We start from the raw sequence: 13662 nt of genomic DNA, 5'->3' as shown, positions 1-13662 counted from the left end.
AACTGTAAGTAAACAAATACTATCTGGTGAAACAAGACTTTGATTCTTCTCAATACGGGATGTTTAAGTCACCTTTCAATTATATTAAGATTTTGCTTATTTAATATTCTCTGTAAAAATAAAAATCCAAAAGTATTCCAATGCATCCAGCTTTTCCTTTTCCATCATAATTTAATAGTTTGGTCATGGAGTAATGCAGAAAACCATGTGGTAGTGCTGAGAGACTGCATCCCACAAAGAGAGACCAAAGCACTGGCAGGCATTTTTGTTTATATGCTGACGGCACAGAAATACTACCGGGAGTTTCCCTCATGAACATGACAATTAAGATTGAAATCTGAGCGCTAAATACCTTGGCACAGGAGCCAAGCACAAGGGATCTTTTGCTGGAGTCCTTAGGAAAAGCATCTCCTCCTACCCAAGCTCCCAAGTGTTGGAAAAGTCATTTGCTGGCTGCTGCTCGGAGCCCCCGCTGTAATTGCAAGGCTGCTCTGCAGAGCTGGATGTGCTCCCTGGCAGCAGATGTGGCTCCCAATGGATTACAGCAGTTCTGCTGCAGAGATGCTGGATATCAACCACAACATTTCTTAATACAAAGTGCAATAAGACTTCACAACCAGCTCAACCGTCAAGGTGAGAAACTGGCTGGGTAACAGATTTTCTGTAGGAAATAAAAACTGGCTGATTTGAAAAGTTCTGGCACCTGAACAACACACAGCTCAGAAGGAATCTCCTTAAAAGCACACTGTGAAAGTAAGTCTAAAATTGGCGTAACAGACAAGAAACTTTCACCAATTTTCTTGAAATATTTATCTTGTTTGTGAATGAATACCTATGCATACCTTGCTGTAATTCACTGACATGCAGAGAGGTGGTTTGATATTTCTCTATAGGCTGAAGTAGGAAAAGTCCCCACTGAAAACATTGAGTTTCAGTAAAAGCCATAAGCAGGCAGGTCCTTAAGGAACGCTAAGCAAAGTTGCTATAATGTATTTTTCCTTTTGCACCCACTCATAGCCTTACCAGGGAAAAGCTTCCAGAGGAGAAAGATTATTATGGTGTGTTTTTTTTGGTTTAATTACAAAAAATACTGCTGATCTTGACTACATAAACATACAAGACAAAATGTAGTATAAAAAAATATTAATATTTCCTCTGAAAAACTAGCCCTTTCTTTCTCAATTGCTGCTCTTTTCATTCCAAAATTACAACTTGGATTTTATTAAAACAAAAAGGAGGGGCCAATTTTAGTATTGACTAAGACCAAGTTCCACCCAAATGCTACTGCATTAACAAAAGAGTCTGTGTTTCTCTCATGGGACTGAATTTTGACCTAAGGTTGTTCCTCTTTTTCTGCAGTCCACTGCAAATTAACACTTAACTGTGGAAGTGAAGAAGTCTCAGCCAAGAATGTTAAGAGAGTTATTAGCCTTCATGTTAAACAGTAGAGGAAATACTGGAAGAGTTGAGCAAGGTTACTGTGGAAAGATCAGTGGCTCCTGCTTAACTTCCTTTCCTAGCTGATGAAATTAAATGAGTCCTGTAAAAACACTGAAGCCAAGCAAAAACCAATTCATTCTAAGTGACAGAAACCCAGAAAAAAATAAATCAACTGCTTTCAAAAAAAGTTTTATCCTAATGCATGACTAATGACAATGCCATTCCAAATTAAGTACTTAATTAGAAAACTTGGGAATCTAACAAGGATGGATATATATGAATGGCAAGATTTTTCAGTGCTTACACCTGTATTATACTGAATAATTTTTTCTAGCACCCAAAATCAAAACATATGTTTGATAACAGACCTTAGTACAGAGAATAAAAACTTTATAATTAAAGCTGGACATCAACTTACAACTCTAAATACAAAACTCCTTTCTAAAAAGAACCAGTTAGACAGTTAATTCTATCTATAAAATTGCATCTATGTGCAAAATGAAAGGCTCACTGTATAGTTGCTAAAAGAGAAAAAAGAAGGAAACACTAGCCAAATTGTTACATAAGAAAAAAACAGTACTGTAAATACCATTATTTGGGAGGGAAAAATGGATGTTTGCCTTTGAACCCAAAAATAATGAATAAAAAAGAATAAAATTACTAAGCATAGTGAAAACAGTAATTTGACCACAGAATGAATGTTTCACCATAACCACAAACTCTAATTTTGCAGATGAAAAGTGAAATATTCAGATCTATTTTCAAAATAAAATTTAGTACTTTGTGCAGCAAATCTCAAACATTTCAAAGTACAAAGTGGTTTAAAACTGCAAGCAATTTTAATATTCCATCATTCAGGCAGGCCCAATCAAAATTACATGTCCAGCTGAATTTTTCCGAAGGATTACTAGTTGCTGAAAAAGTTCAATGCAGCTCTTATGTCAAGCCATATGCTGCAACAGTTGTCCTCTATTTATCACTCCAGATTACCTTGTTCGATATTTCCTCTTAAATTTAAAATTTGACTGAAGTAAAAAACAGAAGAAAATTATTTATGTAGTATATTAACAAGCAGATTATGAAATCAGTTTGACTGCTCCTTGAATTGAAACATGGGCAAGACTTGAATGAATTTTCCATAGAAGATGCATGTCCGTGTGCAAGAGGAAAAACAGTTACTTCTTACTTAGAGAGAAAAGGAGAGCAACAAGGGACCACCTTGGGTTTTGTGCTGGTACTGAGAGTGGTCAATGCAGGACAAGCAAATGTGAATTTGCCTGGGAAATGGGGAGAAGGAAGCAGGCTGTGATGGGAAAACAGATGAAACCACCCCCAAACAGATTCCTAAGAGAGAGGAGAGGGACTCCTCTACCAGGAGCATTGCGCTGTTCCCAGCAGAGCCCTCAGCACCTCCTCTCCCACATTCACCTCCAGGGAAACGGGCACTACAAGCCTGAGGAAGGTTTAGTATTGCTGTGTAACAGTACATTCCCCTCTACCTATAAAAATTCTTTGGATGTAACACCTTACACGACAAATCAGTACCCCAGCCTGTTGCTAAGAAAGCAGGGCATAAGAGTTGACAAAGTGTCTATTTTAACACATCTCCTTATTTAACTGGGAGGAGCAGCAGGGGGTGAAGAAGTTAATCTGATGATTCAGAAAAAAGTTGAGAATAACTCTTCATGAAGACAACAGATTCTATCAGTGGGTTTTCCCATTTTCAGAGCCAAAATAGTGACAGCATATTGAGAAAGGGGGCAAAGATTGTTTTATAATTAGACAGTAAAATTGTAATAGATATGGTATAAAATGATCCAGTTGAGCTGTCAACATTGTTTGCCTAAGCATTATTTGATAAGACAGCACCATTTCTGAAGAAAAATTACACAATTTAATAAATTACTTTTAGATTTGCTGGTACATATGAACTATAAATAGGATGTGTTTTGAATGACTCTGGAATTTCTTGAAGATGTCACAGCCTATAGGTTGGAAATCAGTTTCCCAACATCATATGAGTGTAAGCTGTAAAACCTTTTACCTTCCTGTTTTGCAAGGAAAGTCACTATAAAGATTTGGTATTTTGGTGAATGGTTCCACACTGGGTTTGTATGAAGACTTTATAAAATGCCAGTTAACTCTTGCTCTGAATTTGTTTGAAAATCACTTCCACATTTCCAGAAATGATGGTAACATTTTCTGTAGGCAATGTTAAAATCAAAAACCTAAACTCTGCCACACTGTAGAATCATACTGTAAAGTACAGCACACAGCTGTGCCTGGCCACAGCACATCCACTATGAAATGTCAGCCTATTAGTCTGGAGAAATACAAATAGTACATAATACAAATTTTAAGTATTTTACAAAAATTATGATGATGCAATAGTAATTTTTAGAGACTCTCTGTAAAACCTTGAAGTAACTGATGAGGGGGGTGGAAAAACAGAGTTGCCATGCAGCCACTAACCCTGCCATAGGGTTTGTACTACCTTGTGGAGTTGTTTGAAGTTGTATTGGGGCACCTGGACCTTCAGTGAGATTAACTGAGAAACTGTTTCTGCTGACCAGATGCCTTCATTTATTTTGCTTTTGCTTAGCTTTGATAATGGTCTGGATTAAGCCAAATTTTATCAGGGTAGCAGTAACAAGTAGTTCTTCTGAGTTAAACAAACCCTTGGTTTTCCTTTTTTCCCTCCCGTAAGATTTTAGATGTAACAGTATAAAATGATAAAGTAGCCTCTGCAAAGTTTTGGCTGTGAGATGAAACACATTGTTCTAAAAGCAATCTGAGACTTGCAGGGAATTTGATGGAGTTCAGCATTTTTTTTAAAATCCTCAATGGCTTGCAGAACTCAGAGTGGAAGTTGAAGTAAGGTGGTTTGCTTAGAATTATCTCAAGCAAAAGGAGGGAGTGAAATTACTATGTAACCTCTGGGAACTGAAAAGGTTCCTGTAGTTGAAGAAATAAATACCGAAGAAACTATGATAGGTAATTCCTTATTCAGCCACTGGCTCTGATCCAGAGTAAATAGATAGGAATTTTCATTACACAAATAATCTTGTTAATGTTGAAAACAACTTTTATTTAAAACACCTAATTAGAAGTAAATTACTTCATAAGCTTTAATCAACTTTTAAAATTGATTGTAGTAGGATATTGTACTTGCAATTACATCCATTTAACAAAGGAGTAGGAAAGGTTTATTAGAGCTAATACCCTTTAAATCTCCATTTTGAATAGAAAGCATTTAAAACATACAAGCAAACTTCAGTGCCTAGGCAAGCAGATTCAAAATTTTTTAATCTTATCCTAAATCTGCTGGTGGAAAAATAATTAAAGTCTGTAAATCACCTGCCCCTGTGCTTGGCAGAGTTCCTCAAAACACTTGTTTCAAGTTATTAAAGAGAATTCACTTATGTGCAGAGCAGACACTAAGTAAGAAATGAATGAACATATTTTCCTGCCAAAATCAAAATCATCACTTCTGAAAGCAGTGTTGTGTGCTAGCAGTTATCTAACTCCATGCTTAACCTTTCTAATTTCCTTGACTTGACAGGACACAGTGACAGATCAGATCAGATACTGGAGGTGGAGGAGCTTCATCCTAAGAGGCACTTGCATACTTTCTGCATTTATCCCACACCTCCATTTTATTTTACTACACAGCTATGGCCCCCAAAGGATATCTGGCAGTCCTACTCTCTTAGTTGAGCATATATTGAACCAGAGCTATGTCAACCTTGTAGCAGCAGTCTTAGCATGGTTATGGCACCCTGACAATTTAAATATGCACATATTGCTTTTCGTGTCATCTGTTTGAAAAGCTTGTGATAGGCAGGATATTTATCTGAACCTAAAACATTAATCTTTATAATCTGATTTTCAGTTCATGTAATGCTGAAACCATCTCTGGTTCCACGAGCAAGCCACTGCACATTTATCTTCTTACCTATCTTTTTACATTACATATCAAAAACTTCTAATTTATTAGGCCTTCCACTGGTCAGGCTTCCTTATACTTGCATTGCTCCATTACAAAACTTGAACACAGTAAAGAAATGAGATACTTAATATAAGCAATACTAGAGGAACACCTAATATAAACCTGCAAAGGAAAAAGGAGGGAAAATAGATTTTAGAGTTACGTCAAGGTGAAATACTGTAAGAATACAGAACTCATAGAAGAGGTTGGTTCTTCTTTACTTAAGGCCGTGGGAAATACATCTCGGAATGGGATAAAAAAGTCTTTAATTATTTCCAAATCAAATTTCCAGAGTGCAATAAGGTTACAAACAGGTGCCACCTCTAAATGAAGGTCTGTATCACAATAAAATTTCACATCTGTGTTTACACACTCCACTAACTAAGGTAATGTCAAGGGCACTTTTGCAGAAAACTATTATATTATTAAATTAAACTGCTTCAAGATCCTAAGTACTAAGCAGTGAGCCCTATGCTATAATACTGTTAAATAAGATTTACTATACAAAAAAATGACAAGTGTAATGCCTTACAAAGTCCTATTAGAAAATAACATTACAAATAGGAAACAATTGCAGGCATGTGATTTTGACTTTGGGAACCCCACTGTACTAGGAAGTTAAAAATCCTAAAAAATTTTCCAGAATTACTTAAAAAAATGAAATCCAATTAAATCTTCCATTGAAGTGAGCTAAAAGGTTCATTTAAATAGAATGCTCCCTTAAACATGCTTTACCTATCACTGCAGGCTCACTAACTCACAGCTACACAGATGAGCACAGGCAGATACAGGGCTCCAAGGGGCCTTCTGGAGTGACTTGACCAATCTGCCAATAATTTATGCACATGCTAAGAAGCAGCATTCAATCAAAAGGAGTGCTTAACTCAGGCCAGGTAGATCTAAGGTAGGCAACATGTAATTGCTTTCAGTGACACTGAGAGATTATCCATAAGGTTATAAACCCCTCCTTATAAACATATGGCAGCTACTAAAACTGGAACAGGACTGTGTAATAATATTGCATAACATGGGGGGGACAAAAGAGGACCAACTAAGACAAAACACAAAGTAGCCACAGCTGAAATTAAAGACAACACTAATGAATACTGGAATCCAAAGTCTGGGAAGTAAATATAATTTTTCCCTGTCCAACTTGACTGTGGGTTAAGACACTTGGAGAACCAGTGCTTCTTCGAAAGAAACATTTTGTACTCAACATCTTGAAATGTTTTGCAGGAATGGAATATATGGGAATATATGCCTTTTGATTCGGTGAATAAAAATATGAATGAAATACATGACTCAGTATCTACCTATCTATATTTAGTATATATGTATAGTGTTAGAAAGTTTCTGCTTTTTAATTTTTTTATGTGCTAATTTTTATAATTTATATATTTTCAGTAGACAGTAGTTAAATCTCTGACACTTTATTGTCAACTAAAATAAGCAGGAGACTGGCTGCTAGCACAGGAAAAAACAATTTCTCCTGACATTATTTATAGCTGCAGCTCTTTATCATCATGTACTTTCTAAAAGTGGATTATCCACTTTTACCTTTCAATCAGAAATGGTATTTACAGATTTTAAACAGGTGATGCAGTCATACAAGGGCCCTCTTTAAAAGGAATTTTTTCCAATCCAGCTACCTCATTGTCCATAGACAGAAACTGTGTTTCTAGCTGTGATGGATCTTGTTTGTCAAAACTGGGAAGAACAGTACTTTAAACCATTTTATCTGAGACAGGTACCCAGTTAACCAATCAAGCTGATGGAAGAAGGAGCAAGCACAGGCTGAACCACAGAATCATAGAATGGCCTGAGTTAGAAAGAATCTAGCAACAGCAGCCTGACCTCACCTTCTGCACAAGGCATCCTTGGCATTCCTCTGTTATCCTTGCTAAAATGTCAAGATTTTTCCACGTATTTTTTTCCCTGACAGTAAAACAAATAGCAAAATTATAAAATAGAATTTTGTGGAAGGGTTCATAATTAACTTCGTAAAGGCAAGAGAATCAGAAATCAGTTACTCATTGTCATTATATCAACTGAAAACATTTCTTTCTACCATCTGCAGGATCTGTGCTAATTTTGTACTGTGTTCCTCTCTATTTATATTTATTAGAAAAGTGTTAACATTTAATTATTTTAAAATAGAAGGCTTTTATTTTTTCCCATTAACAGGTGCTACTGAGGAAACTGGCAGCACAGTGCTGGGGAAAAAGATGGCTGAACTAAGTGTGGTGCATTCAGCTTACGCCTGTTTCTTTTCACTTACAGACTGACATGAACAGACTTACAGAATTATATTGTGATTTATGTTCTCCTTGAGTCTCTAGAAATTACCAGAGGCTGTAGGCCATGCCAACATCTCTAATTCTATCAGAGTACTTCACTTTTGCACAAAGGTATATATTAATGGGTATACCTAATTTTATCCATGTTCTTCTAGTAAAAACCTGTAACTGTGGAAGTGCTTCTGTAACAATATTCTTCCCACGTCTTAGGAAATATTTCCTGGGCATTAACACCATTTAATTTCATAACAGCCAGGCAGCACATCTCCCTCAGAGCTTCTTCATGGGAGCCTGCACAGAAACCATCTCCCTGACATGGGAGAGCCTTGAAGCTCAGACACTTTGCTGCAAGGTTAACTTTGTGCAATCCAAAAATTTGAGCATGGTAAGGTTTTCCAGTATTATTGCTGCTGAGGAGGAGAAGGATGAGCTAAAGGAAGAAGTGAAAAAACTCTGGTTTGGAGAGATTATTGCGGAAAGAAATCTCTGGAAAAGAGGACAAGCCACAAATAGTGCTGAAGGCAATCCTGACAATCAAGGAGCTACTGGGCTAGAAAGCTGGTCTGCAGGTTTAAATACCCTTCCAAACCCAGTCTTGAGATTGGCAGAAATTGAAGTTATAATCTACTTAGAGAAGAGCAACAAGAAGGAAGAGAATGTCCATGTTTGAGGAAGAAACTAATATCAGAACTTTCGCTCTGCTGGGCAAGTGCTTCACGGTACTTGGGGCAGGCAATGAATGCTTCACTACTGCCAGACAAATGGAGCTGCTAAATAACCTCTCCAGGCCATATTTCTTCCCTTGCAGCTGGGTGCCTACTCAGAGGGATTCACACCTTCATCTTGCCAGATTCCTGGACAGGTCATTTACACCTGACAGGCTCAGTTCCCCATCTGTACACAGAGATAATGATACTTCCCCACCTATGAGAAGTGCTCTGAGGATAAATGTGGATGACTATTTAGGGGCAGCCATGTCAGAGCCTGTATGAATTCCTAAGGCATGAACTTTGTGTCCTCTCTAAGAGTAACAAACCAGGGCAGCTTTTATAGAGACAGGATGCACAACGAACATGAGATGGAAAGGCTCAAGGTATTAGTTTACTCCCGAAACAGACATTTGTTATTATTTTGTCTGCATCTCCTCCAGGCTGTGGAGCCCCTACTGAAATAATTACCTTCCTGCCACCTCAGCTCATGAAGGCTGATGGAAAGCATTGAGGAACCTTTTATTTCCCCTTGTGGCTGCTACCAAGTCAAATCTTTTCATTACCAAGGGAGCTGCTGCAGGAGCTACCTTTCATCCCCCAGAAAGGACAGAAAGAAGGAATTCAGCTAAGATAGCTGTCATATGACAAGACTTCACGGGGGAAAAAAAAAAAAAAAAACAACAAAAAAACAACAAACACACACACCAAAAAACCACCAAAACCAAACACCACCACAAACAAAAAAAACCAAAACAAACAAAAAACTCCCCACAAAAAACAACAAGAAAAGAACTGATTCAGATGCAGGACTTCAGCCGGTTTCCTAAGAGATGCAAGATGAGAGCTGCAGCTATGAGCCTTGCTTTGGAAGGAAGCTTTGCAGAGCACCACCACAAACAGGTCTGCATTTTGAAAGCAAGGGCCAGTAATCTGCATTCTGAAAGGCACAAAACATGGCCAGGGCAAGCAGTAGCCTCCTGAGATGTACTGGCTATTAAAAACAAACAAAAAAACTCTGATACAAAAACAGGCTCAGAAATAAAATCTTGAAATACCACTGACTTTGATCCCATTCCTCTGGGTCACTGTCTAGGTCTTCTCCCCTTTCATACACATCCAGCACTCCTGATGCTCACCATCCCTGGGAACTGCATCTACCTGTGCAAAGGCAGGTTACTGCCTCCCACTGATGGTCAGCACCTACTCCTCTTGGTAATACCGCTTTGAGGGCTTTGAGAAAGAACATCCTTTCTTTCTGTGGGAATTCAGGAAAATTTAACAGCATACTGTGCAATGGAACCATCATAAACTGTAGCCCAGTACATTTACTTTAAATGACCTAATGACATTACATGTTCCATCTACAGATGTCATGGAAAGTGCCAAAGTGGCTGCTGAGGTTTATTAGCAGTTTGCCACTTACTACTCAGAATAAATAGGCAGAATGTTCCCTGGAGGCAGGATACTGACAACATAACCAAGAAACAAACAAGTATGTTGAATCTGAAGCAGTGGTTACACTTTATTAGATCTGTCAGTAATTCTGTCACTCTACAGGAGGCACAATCCGAGCCCATGTAACCTGTATCTCTGCCCCATAAATCCTGACTAACAAGTAGGAGGTGGTAACTGTTGTAACTAAGAAAGAAAATTAAATATTAAAAAATGTATATTTAATAAACACCATTCAGTTTATTCAAACACCCTCAAGGAAGGAACATGGACCCAACCAAAGGATGATAATCTTATCAATTCGTACCCTAAATGAGGCCTGTTGTACAAGGATAAGTAATTTCTGCAGAAACATAAATGATAATGTGTACTCTGATGATTCTGTGACAGAAATGAGAAATTTTCTTCCATATTTTAGTAGAAAAATCTTAATGAAAAAATACCAGCACTGAAAATAGGATAATGAAAATGTTTCTGATTTACAGTGTTAAATAATCCCCAAATAGAATGAAATCATGAAGTGAAAAATAAAAAAACCCAACCTCTACCTTGCTTCTGTTTTACATATTAAATACACTAGCTTAAGGGCAAGGTGAAAAGAAAAGCTCCAAACACTTGACATCAGTCCTGTTTGACAGCATTCCTGTATTCCTGAACACTACCACCCCTCCTCTCTCTCTTGAATTTCAGAAAGGAAAAAATCCACACAATCTTAAAACGACCAGATCCCACTATATCAAGAAATGAAATAAACTACCACTACCTGCATGGTCTGTGTAAAACACATCACACAGCATTCCGTCAAATTTCAGACAAAAGGCTTCAGAAGATGACGTCCACCACTCCAACACAGTGTTCCACTTTCCTATCAGAACCCCGAGAAAGGCAGAAAACCCACAAATCCTCCCTCTCACAACATCACTTCATAGGATATAAATGCAATGAGTAACAGTTTCTAAGTAAATTCAGTAAAATATGGCTCCTCCCTGGCCAGCCCTACCCCAGACAGCAGGCAGAGCAGAGGATTCCCACTACAACATATCCATGTGTGGAGCACACCTCCTGCAAGAGCATGGCTAACCAAGACCAAAGTGAGCCAGCAATGACAGGCATAAGCCACATCAATATCAGTAAACTGAAAGCCATTCACAGATTACATATTGAAAGCCATTCACAGATTACATAAATCCAAAGGGACTGAAAGTTTTTGTTATGGCAAATAAGATGGTAATGAAATAGTTACTGATGGATCAATGGCATTCAGCACAGAATCATGCTTGCAAGACTGACAGAAAGCTTGAACAAAAAAATACTGAAAAATTCAAACCTGTGACCAGTTCTCTGATTTCCAAATCTGTAGTCTTGCGGAGTAACCGTACTAATGCTGGGATACCACCACAGTTTTTCAGGGCTATTTTGTTGTCATCATTTGCCTTCCCATACACCAAGTTTCTCAAAGCTCCACAGGCACTACGGTGGACTTCTGTCATCCGATGGTCCAATAGGTCCACCAGTAATTGTATTCCACCTTGTCTTCTTATCTGAAACAGGCCAAAGTGATAATCATACAGTTAGGCAATGAACAATATTAACAAATGCTCTCCAATGTAATTAAGCTGTGTTTTATGCGGACTGAAGGCCAGCAAAGGTGTGCTAGTAACACCACAAAGCTGCTACATTTCACTGCTTTGATTCCTAGTACTACTCTTTCAGTAGCAACATAACTGTACAATGACAAACCAGAATCTCTATAAAATCAGCCAAAGCTAGTCAGGAGTCATCAGGTTGTCTCATCAATGTTTCTCATGGTTCCTTCAAGGTTTGCCCTGGCAAGGGTTCCTCCTGTGCTGGAGAAATATCATCTCCTTCCGAGTGCAACACATCACAAGCTAGGAAAAAAAAAATCCACAAGGCTACAGGAAACAACAACAACAAAAAAGCACTTACTGTCATATATACCTGCCTTTACATTTAATTACTGGGAATGGGAACAGCTACTGTAGTCTCAGTAAGGATGTTATATCAACGAAATTGGGATGAGCAAATTTGAAAGGAAAAGGAGGAGGTCACCAGAAATATAAAAACAAGGATGAGAAATAAATTGTGATAAGCTTGTTCTAACAGTATTGAGGGAGACCCTTAAATGATGCAGAAACAGAAGTCTTATGCGTACCCAAGGTGGCCTACGAAATAAATTTCTTATGTGGTATCTCATATTAAAAACATTCTAAAAATAGCACAGAGATACTTGAGACAAATAATCAAGAAGGTCAAACACAATTTATTATGAAATCCATTTCAAACAAATACATTTTTATTGTTCTGTGGCACTACGTGCTCCTCAAAGAGTAATCAGTCTTGGATTTAATTTCAAGAAACCACAGATTCATAACTAACATCTAAAGAGTACAATGACTGAGCAAGCTTTAAGCAAGTTATACAGGTATCTGAAAAAGTCAAGAAGTTTCTCTATGGGTGCAGCTGGCTAAGGCCCAAAACAAGGCAGGCACTCCAGCTGGTCATTTTACATTTAAGACTGAAAAACGATAAAAAAATTTGAAATATATCTTAAAGTACAGCTGATGTATGGCATTTCATGGATCTAACCCAAGCTTAAACGAGGCGAAGTGCTGGGTCCTGTGTTACTGTCACAACAAGCCCATGCAATGCTACAGGCTTGGGAAGAGTGGCTGGAAAGCTGGCTATTGGAAAATAAACTGTCTACAGCAAGCTGAACATGAGACAGAAGGTGCTCAGGTGGCCAAGAAGGCCAAGGACATCCTGGCCAGCAAAAGTGTGGCCAGGAGCACTAGGGCAGTGATCCTCCCCCTCTGCTTGGCACTGGTGAGTACTCAAATCCTGCATTCAGTTCTGGGCTCCTCACTACAAGAAAGACATTGAGGGGCTGGAGCAAGTCCAGAAAAGGACTAGGGAGTTGATAAAGGGTCTGGAGCACAAGTCTCATGAAGAGCAGCAGAGGGAGCTGAAATTATTTAGCACAAAGAGGAAGCTCAGGGGTGACCTTACCATTCTCTACAACTGCCTAAAAGGAGGGTGTAGCCAGGTGGGAGTTGGTCTCTCCTCCCAGGTAACAAGCGGTAGGACAAGAGGAAATGGCCTCATGTTATGTCAGGGGAGGTTTAGGTTGGATATTATGAAAAAATTCCTCACTGAAAAGGTTGTCAAGCCCTGGTATGGGTTGCCCAAGGAAATGGTGGAGTCACCATCCCTTGAAGGTATTTAAAAAGTGTGCAGATGTGGCCCTTGGCGAAATTTGCAGTGCTGAGCTAATGGTTGGACTTGATTGTTTCCAACCTAAATGATTGTGAATCTATGATTCACTTCAAATAAAGACTGAAAAATGATTCAGGCTTTAGGGTTCTAAAACTGAGCTATATGAAATTACTCACTGCTAAACCAGAAGTTCTCCCTTTCTTCTTCAAGTTTATCTGGCATATTCTTATTTTTTTAATAACAGCAAAGCTAAAATACAGAACAGCTGTGTTATCAAAAAGCATACACACCATGATGTTACAGTGTTAAATTTTTTTAATATCTGTACAGTTACCACACAGTTTTGGTCTAAATGCCAAAGTGATAGTGTTTAAAGACAAATAAACTAGGATATTTTTCCTTAAGTAAGCATTATATCAGTACTTGTGCAATTTTCTGAGCGATATGGAGGTAACCTCAAAGACTACAGCAGCTGGCACTACATGATGTATGAAGAGATATGAATGGACATTGTAAAATACATCAATTTCAGGCAGAAACA

General features: G+C 38.2%; 1 protein-coding gene across 3 annotated transcripts in view; it reads right to left on the bottom strand.

Annotated features, from left to right (window-relative positions):
• Positions 1 to 13662, bottom strand: part of CTNND2 (catenin delta 2) — a 633671-nt gene that overhangs the window by 128151 nt on the left and 491858 nt on the right. For all 3 annotated transcript variants that reach the window (XM_066326477.1, XM_066326491.1, XM_066326484.1), the window contains one exon: positions 11215 to 11428. In XM_066326477.1, the coding sequence (XP_066182574.1) occupies positions 11215 to 11428 (214 nt within the window). The remainder of the gene's footprint in view (positions 1 to 11214; positions 11429 to 13662) is intronic.

Source organism: Sylvia atricapilla, chromosome 1, assembly GCF_009819655.1.
Source record: "Sylvia atricapilla isolate bSylAtr1 chromosome 1, bSylAtr1.pri, whole genome shotgun sequence".
Classification (NCBI taxonomy): domain Eukaryota; kingdom Metazoa; phylum Chordata; class Aves; order Passeriformes; family Sylviidae; genus Sylvia; species Sylvia atricapilla.
Note: the sequence above shows the minus strand (reverse complement) of the source record. Positions and strands in the feature narration are given on the sequence as shown.